This window comes from Sinocyclocheilus rhinocerous, unplaced genomic scaffold (assembly GCF_001515625.1).
Source record: "Sinocyclocheilus rhinocerous isolate Xijiao unplaced genomic scaffold, SAMN03320098_v1.1 scaffold68, whole genome shotgun sequence".
NCBI lineage: Eukaryota > Metazoa > Chordata > Actinopteri > Cypriniformes > Cyprinidae > Sinocyclocheilus > Sinocyclocheilus rhinocerous.
The window spans coordinates 859523-872173 of NW_015666487.1; the positions used below are offsets into that span (position 1 = coordinate 859523).

At 37.9% G+C, this 12651-nt stretch overlaps 1 protein-coding gene across 1 annotated transcript; it reads right to left on the minus strand.

The window, feature by feature from the left end:
• Positions 1–2828: 2828 nt before the first annotated feature.
• Positions 2829–12566, minus strand: emilin1a (elastin microfibril interfacer 1a). The gene is made up of 8 exons (XM_016543762.1): positions 12132–12566; positions 7272–7391; positions 6402–6532; positions 4082–6112; positions 3819–3935; positions 3669–3686; positions 3407–3541; positions 2829–3322 (listed from the first exon to the last, which is right to left on the minus strand). The coding sequence occupies exons 1-8, from the start codon at positions 12290–12292 to the stop codon at positions 2994–2996; spliced, it is 3042 nt and encodes a 1013-aa protein (XP_016399248.1). The 5' UTR covers positions 12293–12566; the 3' UTR covers positions 2829–2993.
• Between the last annotated feature and the right edge of the window lie 85 nt (positions 12567–12651).

Genomic DNA, 12651 nt, shown 5'->3' on the forward strand with positions numbered 1-12651 from the left:
CACTTTTCAAAAACTACAACGAATGACTCGTTTGGACTACAATGCATATTTTCCGACGAATGGGACGAGACCTTGGTTGAGCTGCACTAGAGAAGGCAACGAGTGTTATCGCTATGTCGGAGACACGCTAGCTTTCTCAAGGCAGACGAACTTAGAGTGGTTACAATCCTCCGGGTTTAAATCGCGCTCAAATTGATTTAATAATGATGCAATATTTACACTGAAGCTCGCAGGCGGCTATGGTAAGGGGCGTGACATTTCCCGACCAGGCGCCGAGTGGTGCCAATCACAACACACACTGTCCCAGCTAACCAATCACAGCACATTTTGTATTTCAGAAGGCGGGCCTTCATTTGATACAGGAACTATTCAGCCATTCATGCCAGACTGGGGAGAGAGGTGTTGTAATAATGTAAAATATGTGAAAAATAATGTGTTTTTCGAACAACCTAGTATGAGAGCCTGTTCTAGTACACCCCCAAAACAAAATCAAGACTTTGTAAAAGAGCATAATAGGACCCCTTTAAAATCAGAAAAAAAACTTAACACAATAAGAAATTTGTGAAAAATATTTTAATTAACAACTAGCATTGCAAATATACTGTATATTCAATATATAGCATTCAGCTTTGAAGAAGATATGATTATGAAAACATTTTGTGCTGAAAATAATCTGAGGACTGTTTGGATTGCACAGCAGTCGGATTTTATTTGTCAGTCAGACTTTATTTGCATAATTATAATACTGTTTTGTAATGCCTGTAGTGAGACGAAATTTAAAAATATCAGATTTTACCTGATATGGTTCAGGTTATGCCTGGACAGCTGATATAACCTGGTCCCAAGTGGAAATTGAGCAAATCAGCTGTCTTACCGCAAGATGAAGCATTCTGAAGTAACATTTATGAAGACCTTTTAAGGAATTTCTCTCTTCTGAGGGTTAAAATGGACTGAATGGTCAAGGTTTGATCTCACAGTACTCAGTGCAAAGTCCTTTTAAATCCCTTTGTATTAAAGAAAACATTAAGCAGACCACCAAGACAGCTAAGGTCGCACAAATACATGTCTGGCAAAGATACAGATTCTGAGCTGTTAGATTTGGTCTATTTGGAGAACATCTGCAGTCCAAAGAGACAAAATAAAAATCCATTGACAAAAAGATAGCCAGGATGAAATCTTTTCTGCATCAAGCACAAACAGCTTTGATAGTTTTCTTTGGAAGAGTCACCAGAGAATGGGTTACAGAAGTTTCCTGATCTATAGCCTCTGGCATGTCTAAAAATGTCCCTCTCTGCACAGCCTGCTTTATTTGAGTTCATCCTTTTATAGTTACTTTTCCAAATTTGGAGATTAAGTGAAGAAATGTGCCACAAATATGAAAGAATAACACAGTGAGGAAATGGGAAATAATAGAAAATATCATGTGTAATATTTATTATATCCATTTTTTAAAAACCCGAATGGAACCTTTAGGGGAAAAACATCTTTCCTCATTTTAAACTGAAACCACACCACACCAACAGTAAACATCTTTCCTCATTTTAAACTGAAAACACACCAACAGTACACACAGATCCATATTTTCTTATGGTCTCTGGATTCCTTCTTCTTGAGGTGTATTTTAATGAAGCTTGAAAGTTAGAAGGGGATAATGGTATACATAGTGGCGTGATGCTTAAAAAAAAAAAAATTATATTTATGTTTTTCACATACAGTATGTTGTCCGTGGTTTTTGTGTTAGCATTTTCTGAGAGCATAAACAGCATTTCTTAAAAGAAAAGTAGTGATTGCATTGATTGGATAACAGAAAATACAGGCAAACTGCAAGTGGCCAAAAGGACTGGTACAGACCCAAGTATGTACTTGTAGATCCACAACAAGCTTAAATATATATATATATGTATCTGTTCTTGTGTTCCGTTTCTCATTCTTCTCTACAAATTTCAAACAAACAAATTTATTTGGGAAGTACTGTAAATACACTGGCTTGTGCATGTGAATATTATGTACTGCACTGCACTGCCAACCAACCTTTTTTATATACTGTTATATGAATATATCTTAAATTATCTTTACAGAGTTGTTCACAAGTTGCATGTGCTGTTTAATCACTGTTAAACATTAGAAGACATTTGCAATGTTTGTTTTTACACTGTATTGTAGGTAAAGATCCACCTCATCCAGCGCTCTTTTTGTTTTCTTTTTCGTTTGAGAAAATGCTGTATATGATTCAGTGTATGAGTGAACTGTCTGAATGAATCAAAAAACTAATTCAGACCTTTTTGCAAAACCATTTGACCAGTTAGCTCAAGAATGCTTAATTTCTGAATCTGGCATATGATTGTAAATAGCTGATAGAAAACACACAACATGATTGCTGAAATATTATCAGGCAAAATGATTCTCATGTCAGTAAATGGTAATCTCCATTCTCAGTATTTATCAGTAATGTTTACTGGGGCATATGGGTATTTCAAGGGTCTAGCAACACGCTGCTGACAACAACACATCTTTATACATTCAAATAACTACTATAATGAAGGTTTGTAAGGTCAGATCAAGTAAAGGTTGTGTTAGGTTATTAGATAATTATGTAAAATATTCTACTTGAGTCCGATCCCAGTTTGACAGTCACTCATTCTCTTCTGGGGCAAGAAGTGACATGGATGTGCTATTTTTTAGAAAGATATTTTCCGTTCTCAGTTGTATTTTAATATAAGCAAACATGGCTGCTCACATACAGAATATGAAAATATATGATTTGCCATTCAAGAATAAATGTAAAAAAAAAAATCTCAGTCCATTTTTCTGATAATGGAGAAAAAATATATCCATCTTGTGTTTCCTTATGGCCTGTTATAAACAAAACCTGCATATAATTTGTATTATAAACCTTATTCAACACTGAATATGTAGAACTGTTCTTCAAAAAAGTTATGTCCAGATACAAATGTTTACATCTGAAATTGTCCTCACTGAGTCTCAGATGGGTCTTACAATCTGTCGTCTTCCTCATAGAGCAACATCCCACTGAAGATCGTAAGGGGCTCCACAGAGTGGGCAAGTTTACCTGTGACCAGGTCAATGCAGACAGTATCTCCCTTCTCCAGAGGAAGTATGATGTTGAAGATGACCATGGAGCCAGGAGTGTGCCGTGCCTCTGCCATGGGTTTCTCAAGACCCTCAGGCTGATAGCCTGCTGAATTTCCGCGGGCAATTCCATAATTGGATTTAGACAAGACTGCCTCGATCTTGACATTCTTGTGACCTGTCAGGACTGCACTGAAGAAGTATCGCCCCTTCACAGGTGCAGTGAACATACCTGTCAAAATACATTTAGTGAGAGAATTTATGATTATGACAGACCTTAATTCACACACTATATGCTTGTCTTTAACATACATACCTGTCTTTGGATTGTAGGCCTTTCTTTCATTGACAAAGACCTTGTTGAAGACAATAGTGCCTGCAATGGGTTGCGGTCGTGTGAGTGCTGCTGAGAATGACAGTCTTGGGACGTTTGCATCCTCTCCAGGAGGTCCTGGTAAGCAGGAAAATAATTATTTTAAAAATTATTTAGAAACATTATTTATTTTTAGAAATATCAATTTATTAGTAGAACATTTTATTAGTAGTCATAGCAGTAGCAATAGTAAGAACACACTGACCTTGTTCACCTCTGAGGCCTAAATAAGAGAAAAATTAGAAAATATATAGAAAAATATAAGTGATTTAACCATATAAAATCCTGTTCTGGTGATTTTACGAAATATATGTATATATATTTATTTACTTATTTTCTCGTCTCATTTATTTACCTGGGGGTCCTATTGGCCCTGCTTTCCCTTGTGGTCCTTCTCTGCCTGGAGGTCCTTGAGGCCCAGCTGGTCCTTTGGATCCTTTCTCTCCCTGAGGACCAGGTGATCCAGGAGGTCCTGAGGATTGGCCCAAAAGAAATTGCTTGGTTTTTCACATTCAAAAACAACTAAAAATGGATAGTTGAGGTATAATGTGTCCAATTGCTTTTAAATTCATAACACAAATTATAACATTTGTTTTCGTCTTGACATATGTAACATACCAGTGAAGTCCTCTTCAATGAAGCTCTGGAACTTCTTGAGGACATGCAGTATGGAAGAGTTGAGGTTGTTCATTTTGCCATGAATGTTCTCTAAGTGAACATTCTGAATGCTGTTGATGGCCTCACCGTGAGAGATGACTGTGGAGTTTAGGTCATTAACACATGTCCAAAGCCCAGAAACGTGTTTGTTCAGGCCATCTTTGATTGTCTGAAGGTTTACTGACAAGGAATCCAGTCTACCGCAGACATCCTCCATCTTCGAGAGCCTCTTATCCAGCCCTTCTCGAGAAAGTTTGCATTCTCCCATTTCAATCATCAAATTGCTGTTAAAGCTACTGATGCCATTGAAACGCACTTTACTGTCTACTTTGTGCTTGTTCAAATCATCCTGAATCTGATCTAATTCAGAGTAAATTCTTTCCTTAGACGAGTCCAGCTCAAAAATAGAGTTTTCATGCCCCTGTATGGTGTTCCTGAGGCCTTTCAGAGTGTCATTGGTGGAGCTGAACGTTTGGATTACCCCTGTGAGCTCACCCTGAATGGACTTGAGGTCTTTGCCAAGCTTGCGAGTTATGGTATTTTGATTATCCATGTTCCTCTGATGGTTAGCCATGCTGATCACGCATTGGCCTGTGCATTTCTCAACCTCTTCTTTCAGTTTGCCCACTTCCTCCTGGAGGTTTGAGCATACCAGCGAGCAAGCATACTCATCTGAATCTACTTTTCTGTGTAAATCTATAAGTTCTCCCTGGAACGTGTTAAAAGTATGGCTGGTTATGTTTCTTATTTTACTAAGTTCTTCCTTTATCGCATTGCATACGTCACAATCACGTAACATATTCTCCACATCGGTGACGATTTGGTTAAAGTGCTCTCCGTTATGTCCTGTCAGATCCTTAATTTTTTGAACGTCTTGGCTGAGATCTATAATACGGTGCAATAAGGAGTCACCAGACACACTTAAATCCTTTAGTTTGGTGTCAAACTTCTTAATGTCCTCCTCATTGGCAACAACCTTCCATTCCAGGCTTTTCACAGTATTTACTGTCTCACTCCCTTTTGAAACGCACGTCTCTGTGCACAAATTAATCGCTGACTTAAGCCCGCTGTCGAGATCAGTTGTTTTGTTCCCTAACCTTTCCAGATCATTTTTGTGGTCGTTAATGAAACGCTTCAAGTCTTGGACATCAATCTCCACGGTAGATATTCTATAACCATGATCATCGTTTCGACTGAGGACAGAGTTCTTTATCTGGCCAATCTCTCGGTGGACAAACTCCTTCATACTTGTCTCAGTATGGGAACATTTTTGCTCGGTTTTTCTCACAGTCCCATTCAGTCTTCTCTCCAGTTCTCTAAGACGGCTGTTTAGTTTTTCATCAAGCGCTTTTCCCCGACCGCCATTGCCTGATCCTCTCAACTCTTTCTCAAGACGTCCTCTAAGGATATCATATGTCTCTGCAGTCGAACTGACCTTCCTCTCAATAGCACCAAGCCTCCTGTCCAGATCGCTCAGTGAATCACAGCAACTCTGATAGTGTGATAGTTCCTTCTTGAGCAAATCTACAGTTTGTTGGTGGTGCTGCTCCATCACACTGATGTGCTTCTCCAGAGCTCGGATCCTCTCTCTGTCTTCCTGCTGTTGCCTTTGAATGCTCTCCACTCCAGTTTGACATGACAAGCAAGACAGTGTCACCCGCCTTTCCAGCTCCCTGAGAATCTCCTCTTTCAGTGTGCCATAGCGACTGTCCAACTCATTTCCGATTCCATTGCCGCCCACAAGGTGGTTGTTGATGCTGGTGAGGGTTCTATCATGGACCTGTGTCATGTTGTCCAGCATGTCCAGCTTGGTCTGGATGCTGTGAATGGTCTCCCTCATCCCTAGCTGGGCTGCATCGGCCAGATTGTTGCCACCACTGATGCCTTCCCGTCGAGATTCTTCATGTAATTTCTTATTCATGTTGTATAAGGTTGACTGAAGATTTTGAATTTGTTCCTCAAGTTGTCTAATCTTTTCGCTGTCACTTCTCCCTATTGAGGGACATTGATTGCACACACGTAATTAACACTGAAGTTATTTGACATTTACTAATTCAAACTGAGACCAGCACCAGAGTTTGTACACATCTATTATAATCATTCAGGTATGTCCAAACTTTTTACTGGAAGCATATCTACAAAGAGACCTATGAAGCTATTTTTTTAAAGAAGACAAAAAATAATAATGATACAAAAATTTACAACAGAATGCTGCAAAATTTAAAATATATGAAAATATCAGATCAACTTGACTCACTTTATGAGTTCTGTAACGCCATACCTTCTTCAACAGTAGTTCTGCCCCTGCCATCACTGCAATCATCTCCTGAGTAGCCATAACAGCACTTCCATTCCATCTCTGTGACCATTTTATAGGCAACCTTGTACCGTGGTTTTCTATAGGTCCGATACCTGTGGTGTGAGATATTTCATCATATACAGTTCTAGCAGAAACTTTGAATATGATCTCTATGTGTAGTATTTTTGCTGTAAAAATTAAGCTTTTACATATGTGTACTTCTGTGACATTTCTAAAACTTGCCACGTATCACTTTTCGAAAGGCCACAACTATGCTAGGCAACAGTACAATAAAGGCCTGTTCTTCTTTTTCTTTGAGCTGTTGTTTCTGGGCATGTTTTTGTTATTTTATTCAGTCGAAGCTTTCAATGCATCGTTAAAATCTTTGAAAGTGTTTGCTTTGCTCTGGCAAGCCTCTTGTGTGTCTACTGAACTTTCAAGTGCAGTTGTTGCTATTATTAGAACATTGTTTATACTCTATTCATACTTGTGATGTGGCTTCTGTATTTGATAGGAGACTAGTATTATGGCTTTCTTTGAAGATCTTGGATAAAACCGAGGTTTATTGAGACCTAAGAAAAAGGTCAACTTCATCTTGGACTTATGACTGAATGTGTTCTCTAAAAAAATTTGTAAAATAACAACATTACAAGTAACTTTCAGGTACATTAGCAGTTTCATCTGAGACATTTATGTCTCAACTCTCCCACCTCATTCCATGCATAGTTCTGGTGGACATTTGAGTGAGGGACACGTTCCAAACCTTTCCCGTTTGACACTGTCATAACAGCAAGTGGTAACCAAGATTAAATGAAATGCAATTTGGCTGTGTTTTTTCTCATGAATACTTACAAAACCACATGGGAACACTGGCCCCAAGCACAACGCTGGTATTCAGGTTTCACATACGTCTCCACTCCATCTTCCATTACACAGCTTACAGTCTTTGTTACTACGTAGGCACACCAGTTCCTGTTTGTGTACAAAGCATAGGCAAATTATACTAATTAAGGCTTCAATTCAAATGGTTGAGGACTGCCATCTTCATTTTAGACAGAGCTAAACTAAAAACGTACCCTGTAATTAAAGTACAAATAATTGCCCTTCAAAAGCAAAACTTTCTTCTAGTGACACCCACAAAACCAAATCTTTCCTCCAAAGACACCCACAAAGCATCACAAAAGTTAGCAAGGTCCTGGGTTAGGCTTGGAACAAAATTGTCTTTCTGTTCTGTCAGAGCATGTGCATTCTTCCATCGATTTGGACGGAATACCCTACTAAAATAATCGGAGAGAGTTTCTTTTTAGTCAATCAACAAAATACAACGCAACTAGTGTAGTCCAGTTCCCGAACTAAAGATTCTAATGGTGAGGTCTTTGTAGTGAATGACACATACACATATATGTGATTATGTTAGGCTTTGATGCACTTAGTCTAATCAATAGTCTATGAATAATTTTAATGATCCTGTGATTTCAGTGTCTTGGAGCAACTTGCTTTGCAGTAAATGCTGCTCCAACTCTGCAATTGCTGTTGGGCCATTTATGACATGCATTTGAAATTGCAACTTACGCAACCTTCTTCCCAAATTTGTAATGAGAATCTTCATTTTTATTCAATTATAATAAAATAATGTAATGTGGAGGAGAAGAATTGTTGAATAAAGTCGTCATTTTTGTTTTCTTTGGGCACAAAATGCATTCTCGTAGCTTCATAAAATTACGGTTGAACCACTGTTCAGTTGTGTTGCTGTCTATGCAGGGTCAGAAAGCTCTCGTATTTCATTAAAAATATCTTAATTTGTGTTCCGAAGATGAACGAAGGTCTTACGGGTTTGGAACGACATGAGGGTGAGTAATTAATGACTTGTACGATCCCTTTTAACGATTTTTCATGACTACCATAAAGTTTAGCATCAAATATAAGAGTTTTTTTTTTCAGACAATTGTTTGTCACTTGGGTTTATTTGATGTTTATATCTTAAATGTCCACCCATCCTGTAAGTGAATGAGGGGAGGGATATCCCCATCCTGCTCAGCGATATACATCTACTCTGGGCACACAGTAGACTAAGTACATTCATATAAAAATGGATAATAAAAATAAAATAATAATCATAAAGATCCTTTTTTTTTCAAGTGGAATTCTAGTGTGTCTTCATATTAGAAAGTTTAGTGAGTTTATTATTATTATCATTTTCTCTCTCTCTCTCTTGCTATCTATCTGTCCGTTTTTATTGTTGTTGTCGTTTGTTTTGTTACCTTCTATTATGTCTACTGTCATATTTTTCCTTCTATTGTCTTCTATCATATTTTTCAAAAAATACAAAGTTAAAAGAAAGTTGAGTGAGTTTAATGTAGCTTCTCCAACACCTTAGAGTGCTGTATGATTTAAAAAAATTAAAGTGATAAATGATGCTGTTTTCTCAGGGAGCTTGTTTAGATGGGATTGAAACCAGGCTGAAATCCAATGCTTCTGGTTCATCACAATAACTCATTGAGCCTGGTTAATCGTTCGTTATCATGAGCACTGCTGAGACAGGAATGTCTCAATGCATCAGCTGCAAGTGCTCTCACACATACAAACAAATGGGGCCCAGACACTGAGAGTACACAAGTTCAACACGGACATCTTCACCACAGACAACCATGCTTTTCAAATTCTACACCCACTCAATCTTTGATTAGGTGCATCTATTTGTATCTGCCTAAATGTTGAATAAAGTCTTACTTTTGAACATCATTATGAATACAAAATGTTGTGTTGGTTTGTAAAATAATGTGGAAAATTTATGAGTGCACATTGGGATTAAGGATTTGATGAAAGAGAACTAAACTTTGATAGTGCAAAGTTCTGGATGGATTCATGAAAAACAGAATGTGCATAGAAGCATTAAATAGGACATATAAATTGTGGTTTGGAGTATACAACTAAAAGTGTGATGGTGAATAGAACACTGAGCCATTGTTTCAGCTTTATTCTGTGGGGGAGGTAAAAAACGAAGGACAAAGGCCTGGGTCCATGTATACCAATGGGAAAAAAGGAAACAGTGGTTCTCGGCTTTATCATTTTTATCAAATTTGAGAGAGGAAAAGTAAACAAAACTTTGGAGTCACAATGGCCTCTTTGTCTCATATGTACACAAATCCATTTTGATTTTGTACAAGATCACTCTTAAGAATAGGTTCCAATGTCCAGCAATCTTGTACCATGTATTTTTGCTCTCTGTTTAATTACCACACAAAGTTTTTTCAGGATTGAATCAGTATTTTTTTTTAACTTTAACACTTTCTATAAACACTCCCAGTCATCTAATTATTTTTTACAGCACCCACTGCAACTGTCAGCATTTCATTTTATACAAGAATAAAATTCACTGCTTAGTCATATAAAGAAGAAGACTAGATGCAAGTGTCAAGCCTGTGCCACTCCAACTCAAGAACATCCAACTCAAGGCGGCTGAATATAAACACTTTCCCTTTGACAGGATAAAATCCACAGAACCCAATTTGGCAAGGAATGAAGTATCACTTCAGCATCTCAAGCAGAAACAGAACTTGGACAGAAATAATAGTGTACACAGAGTACACAGCAACAGTAGGGCAATGTATTGCTACGCTCAAGAGAGAAACCGTGGGTAGGTCATCAGGGTAACTGAGTTATCCATACAGACAAAGCTCAAATATATCTAAGTAAGCTGTCTAAAGGCAGATTAGTAGAAGGTGTTCTTTGTGTTTTAGGCCAACAGAGAAAATACGTGCAGTCTACAAGCCACATTTGAAGATTTGCTCTCATGGTTTTCTTCCACTAGCCTTATTTGCAGACTTTTTCACATCGAATGAGGCAACACATCATTAACCCTTTAAAGCCTATATATGATAAAAGCCATATATGATGTATCATAAAGCCATATATGTGACCCTGGACCACAAAACCAGTCATAAGTAGCACGGGTATATTTGTAGTAACAGCCAACACTGTGTGGGTCAAAATGATCGATTTTTCTTTTAATCCAAAAATCATTAGGATATTAAAGATCTTGTTTCATAAAGATATTTTGTAAATTTCCTGCCATAAATATATCAAAACTTCATTTTGATTAGTAATATGCATTGCTAAGGACTTCATTTGGAAAACTTTAAAGGAACACTCCACTATTTTTGAAAATAGGCTCATTTTCCAACTCCCCTAGAGTTAAACAGTTGAGTTTTACCGTTTTCGAATCCATTCAGCCGATCTCCGGGTCTGGCGGTAGCACTTTTAGCTTAGCTTAGCCAAACAATGTTTGCAATTATGGTTTAGATGTAAGAAAGTGTGTATTTCCTATTTGAAATCTAAATGATTAAGATAAAAGCTGAGCTCAGCAAACTGTTTGCGAGATGCTTACACATACTCCCGACAAGCAAACATAGTGCGCACGTTTGCTGAGAACACTTACATACATGTATACGCTTTACATCAAGGATGAAACTAACGAAGTTTCTGGAACATCATAAGTTTTGTCATAGCAGGAACTACTTGTTTATGATTCCAGGCAATGCATCACAGTGAAAGATAAGCATTTGGAACAACAAATTTGTTAAAAGGTAAGTAATGACGTTGCTATATATATTAAACAATTTATTTTAAGATATTTAAATGCATGTCATATTTCGGACTTTGTTCTATACAGAAAAGTCTGTTAGTAAAATTTATGTTAAGGAGTACAGTTAATGTCTCTTTCAGTCTTCTCGCATCTGTTTTGGAGAAATAGCTTCGCAAAATATACGTCAGCAAAAAAGAGTCATTTTACTGGCAACTGGCACGTTTTTTTTTCTGTTGGATTGAAAGCATGCGCATACCAGCTGTTTATAAGGCATAATCTGGACTGCAAGTCATAGTACAACTCAATCAAAAAGTAGAAGAGCAGCTGATATCATTCAAGATGTTGAACAGACAGGAAACACGGGACACGCTGTGAAGGAGGATTTCGGCTACCACAAGTTGTCTAATATTTCACACATCTGTAAAACAAAGCAGAGTTCAAACAGACAGTCTTACGCGGTGGTGCCAGCAGGGGCCAACACATTCTTTCCCAAACTAGTGCAGTGCAGAACCTCTTTACTCCACGGGGCTGTGCTAGTGCCAGGATAAGTGCACTTAAGGTCTTCACCGTTTGGCCTCCATCCCATTGCACATGCATTGACGTCTGCTCAGTAAAGCCAAAAAAGGGCAGACCTGTCCAACAGTAGCTCACTCACCCAGAGTCTGCAATTTCATACTAGATTTAGTGACTAGAAACTAATAAACTCAGTACAGTATGACCTTATATTTGCAACATCAGCATAGGCAGCTCAGACAGGTGTGACACACGCCACATGATCTTAAAAACTCAGCTTGAATGTTTTGTTTGTAAGCAAGGGTACATGGCTTAATGAAGTGCTGTGGCTACCAATATTTCACACTTTTCTACTTAGTTAAATCTTAGTTACAAAGTTAGTAAGTCTCTACAGAATAGCCCAAAACAGCCCTAGACATAACTGATCATTTAGATCACAAAACAAAATAAATATAATGGTATAAATAATTAAGAATAATAATTAGAAATACAGATTTTTGTAGACATTCTACTTTACCTGACAAAACATTTTTCAGCGTATTATTTTATTGCTGATAATGTTAAAAATGATTAAATGATCAACTCTGAGGTGTGTTGCTAAAATGAAAACTTACCTGTGTCTGCTGGTCACCTTAGATCCACTCTGTGCAGCTGATACAGACGGACTCTCATCCACATGTTGAGTGTATCGTGACGCGTACGTTCCTGCTCCCCAAATATCTCCAGGCAAAATCAGCGCCAATAGAGTCAATAAGTAAACAAAATATAGTGCCATGACGTCCAAGTAAAAACAGATTTTTAAAAATAACGATCGTTACATCCAACAGCTTCAGCTTAGAAAATGCGCCTTGTGCGCATCGAGTGCAGTCCGACAGCCCCGCTAACTCTCCACTGATGTACTTCATAAAGTTCTGTGTAAGTGCTGCCTAAGTTTATGCACCTTTGTCATCATTTCGCAAAGTTTCCATTAATCTTAAAAGATGCCGTCAGTTCACCCATGACACACGGTCCGCAGTCAAACACTAATGAGAAGTGTCCGGTTTTTTTCTTCATCGCCTGCGCAGTCATAATGTGAAAACTGCCTTGAAATGATGCGGATCCAAAACTCCTGACCCCCCCCCTCCTCCTCTCCCT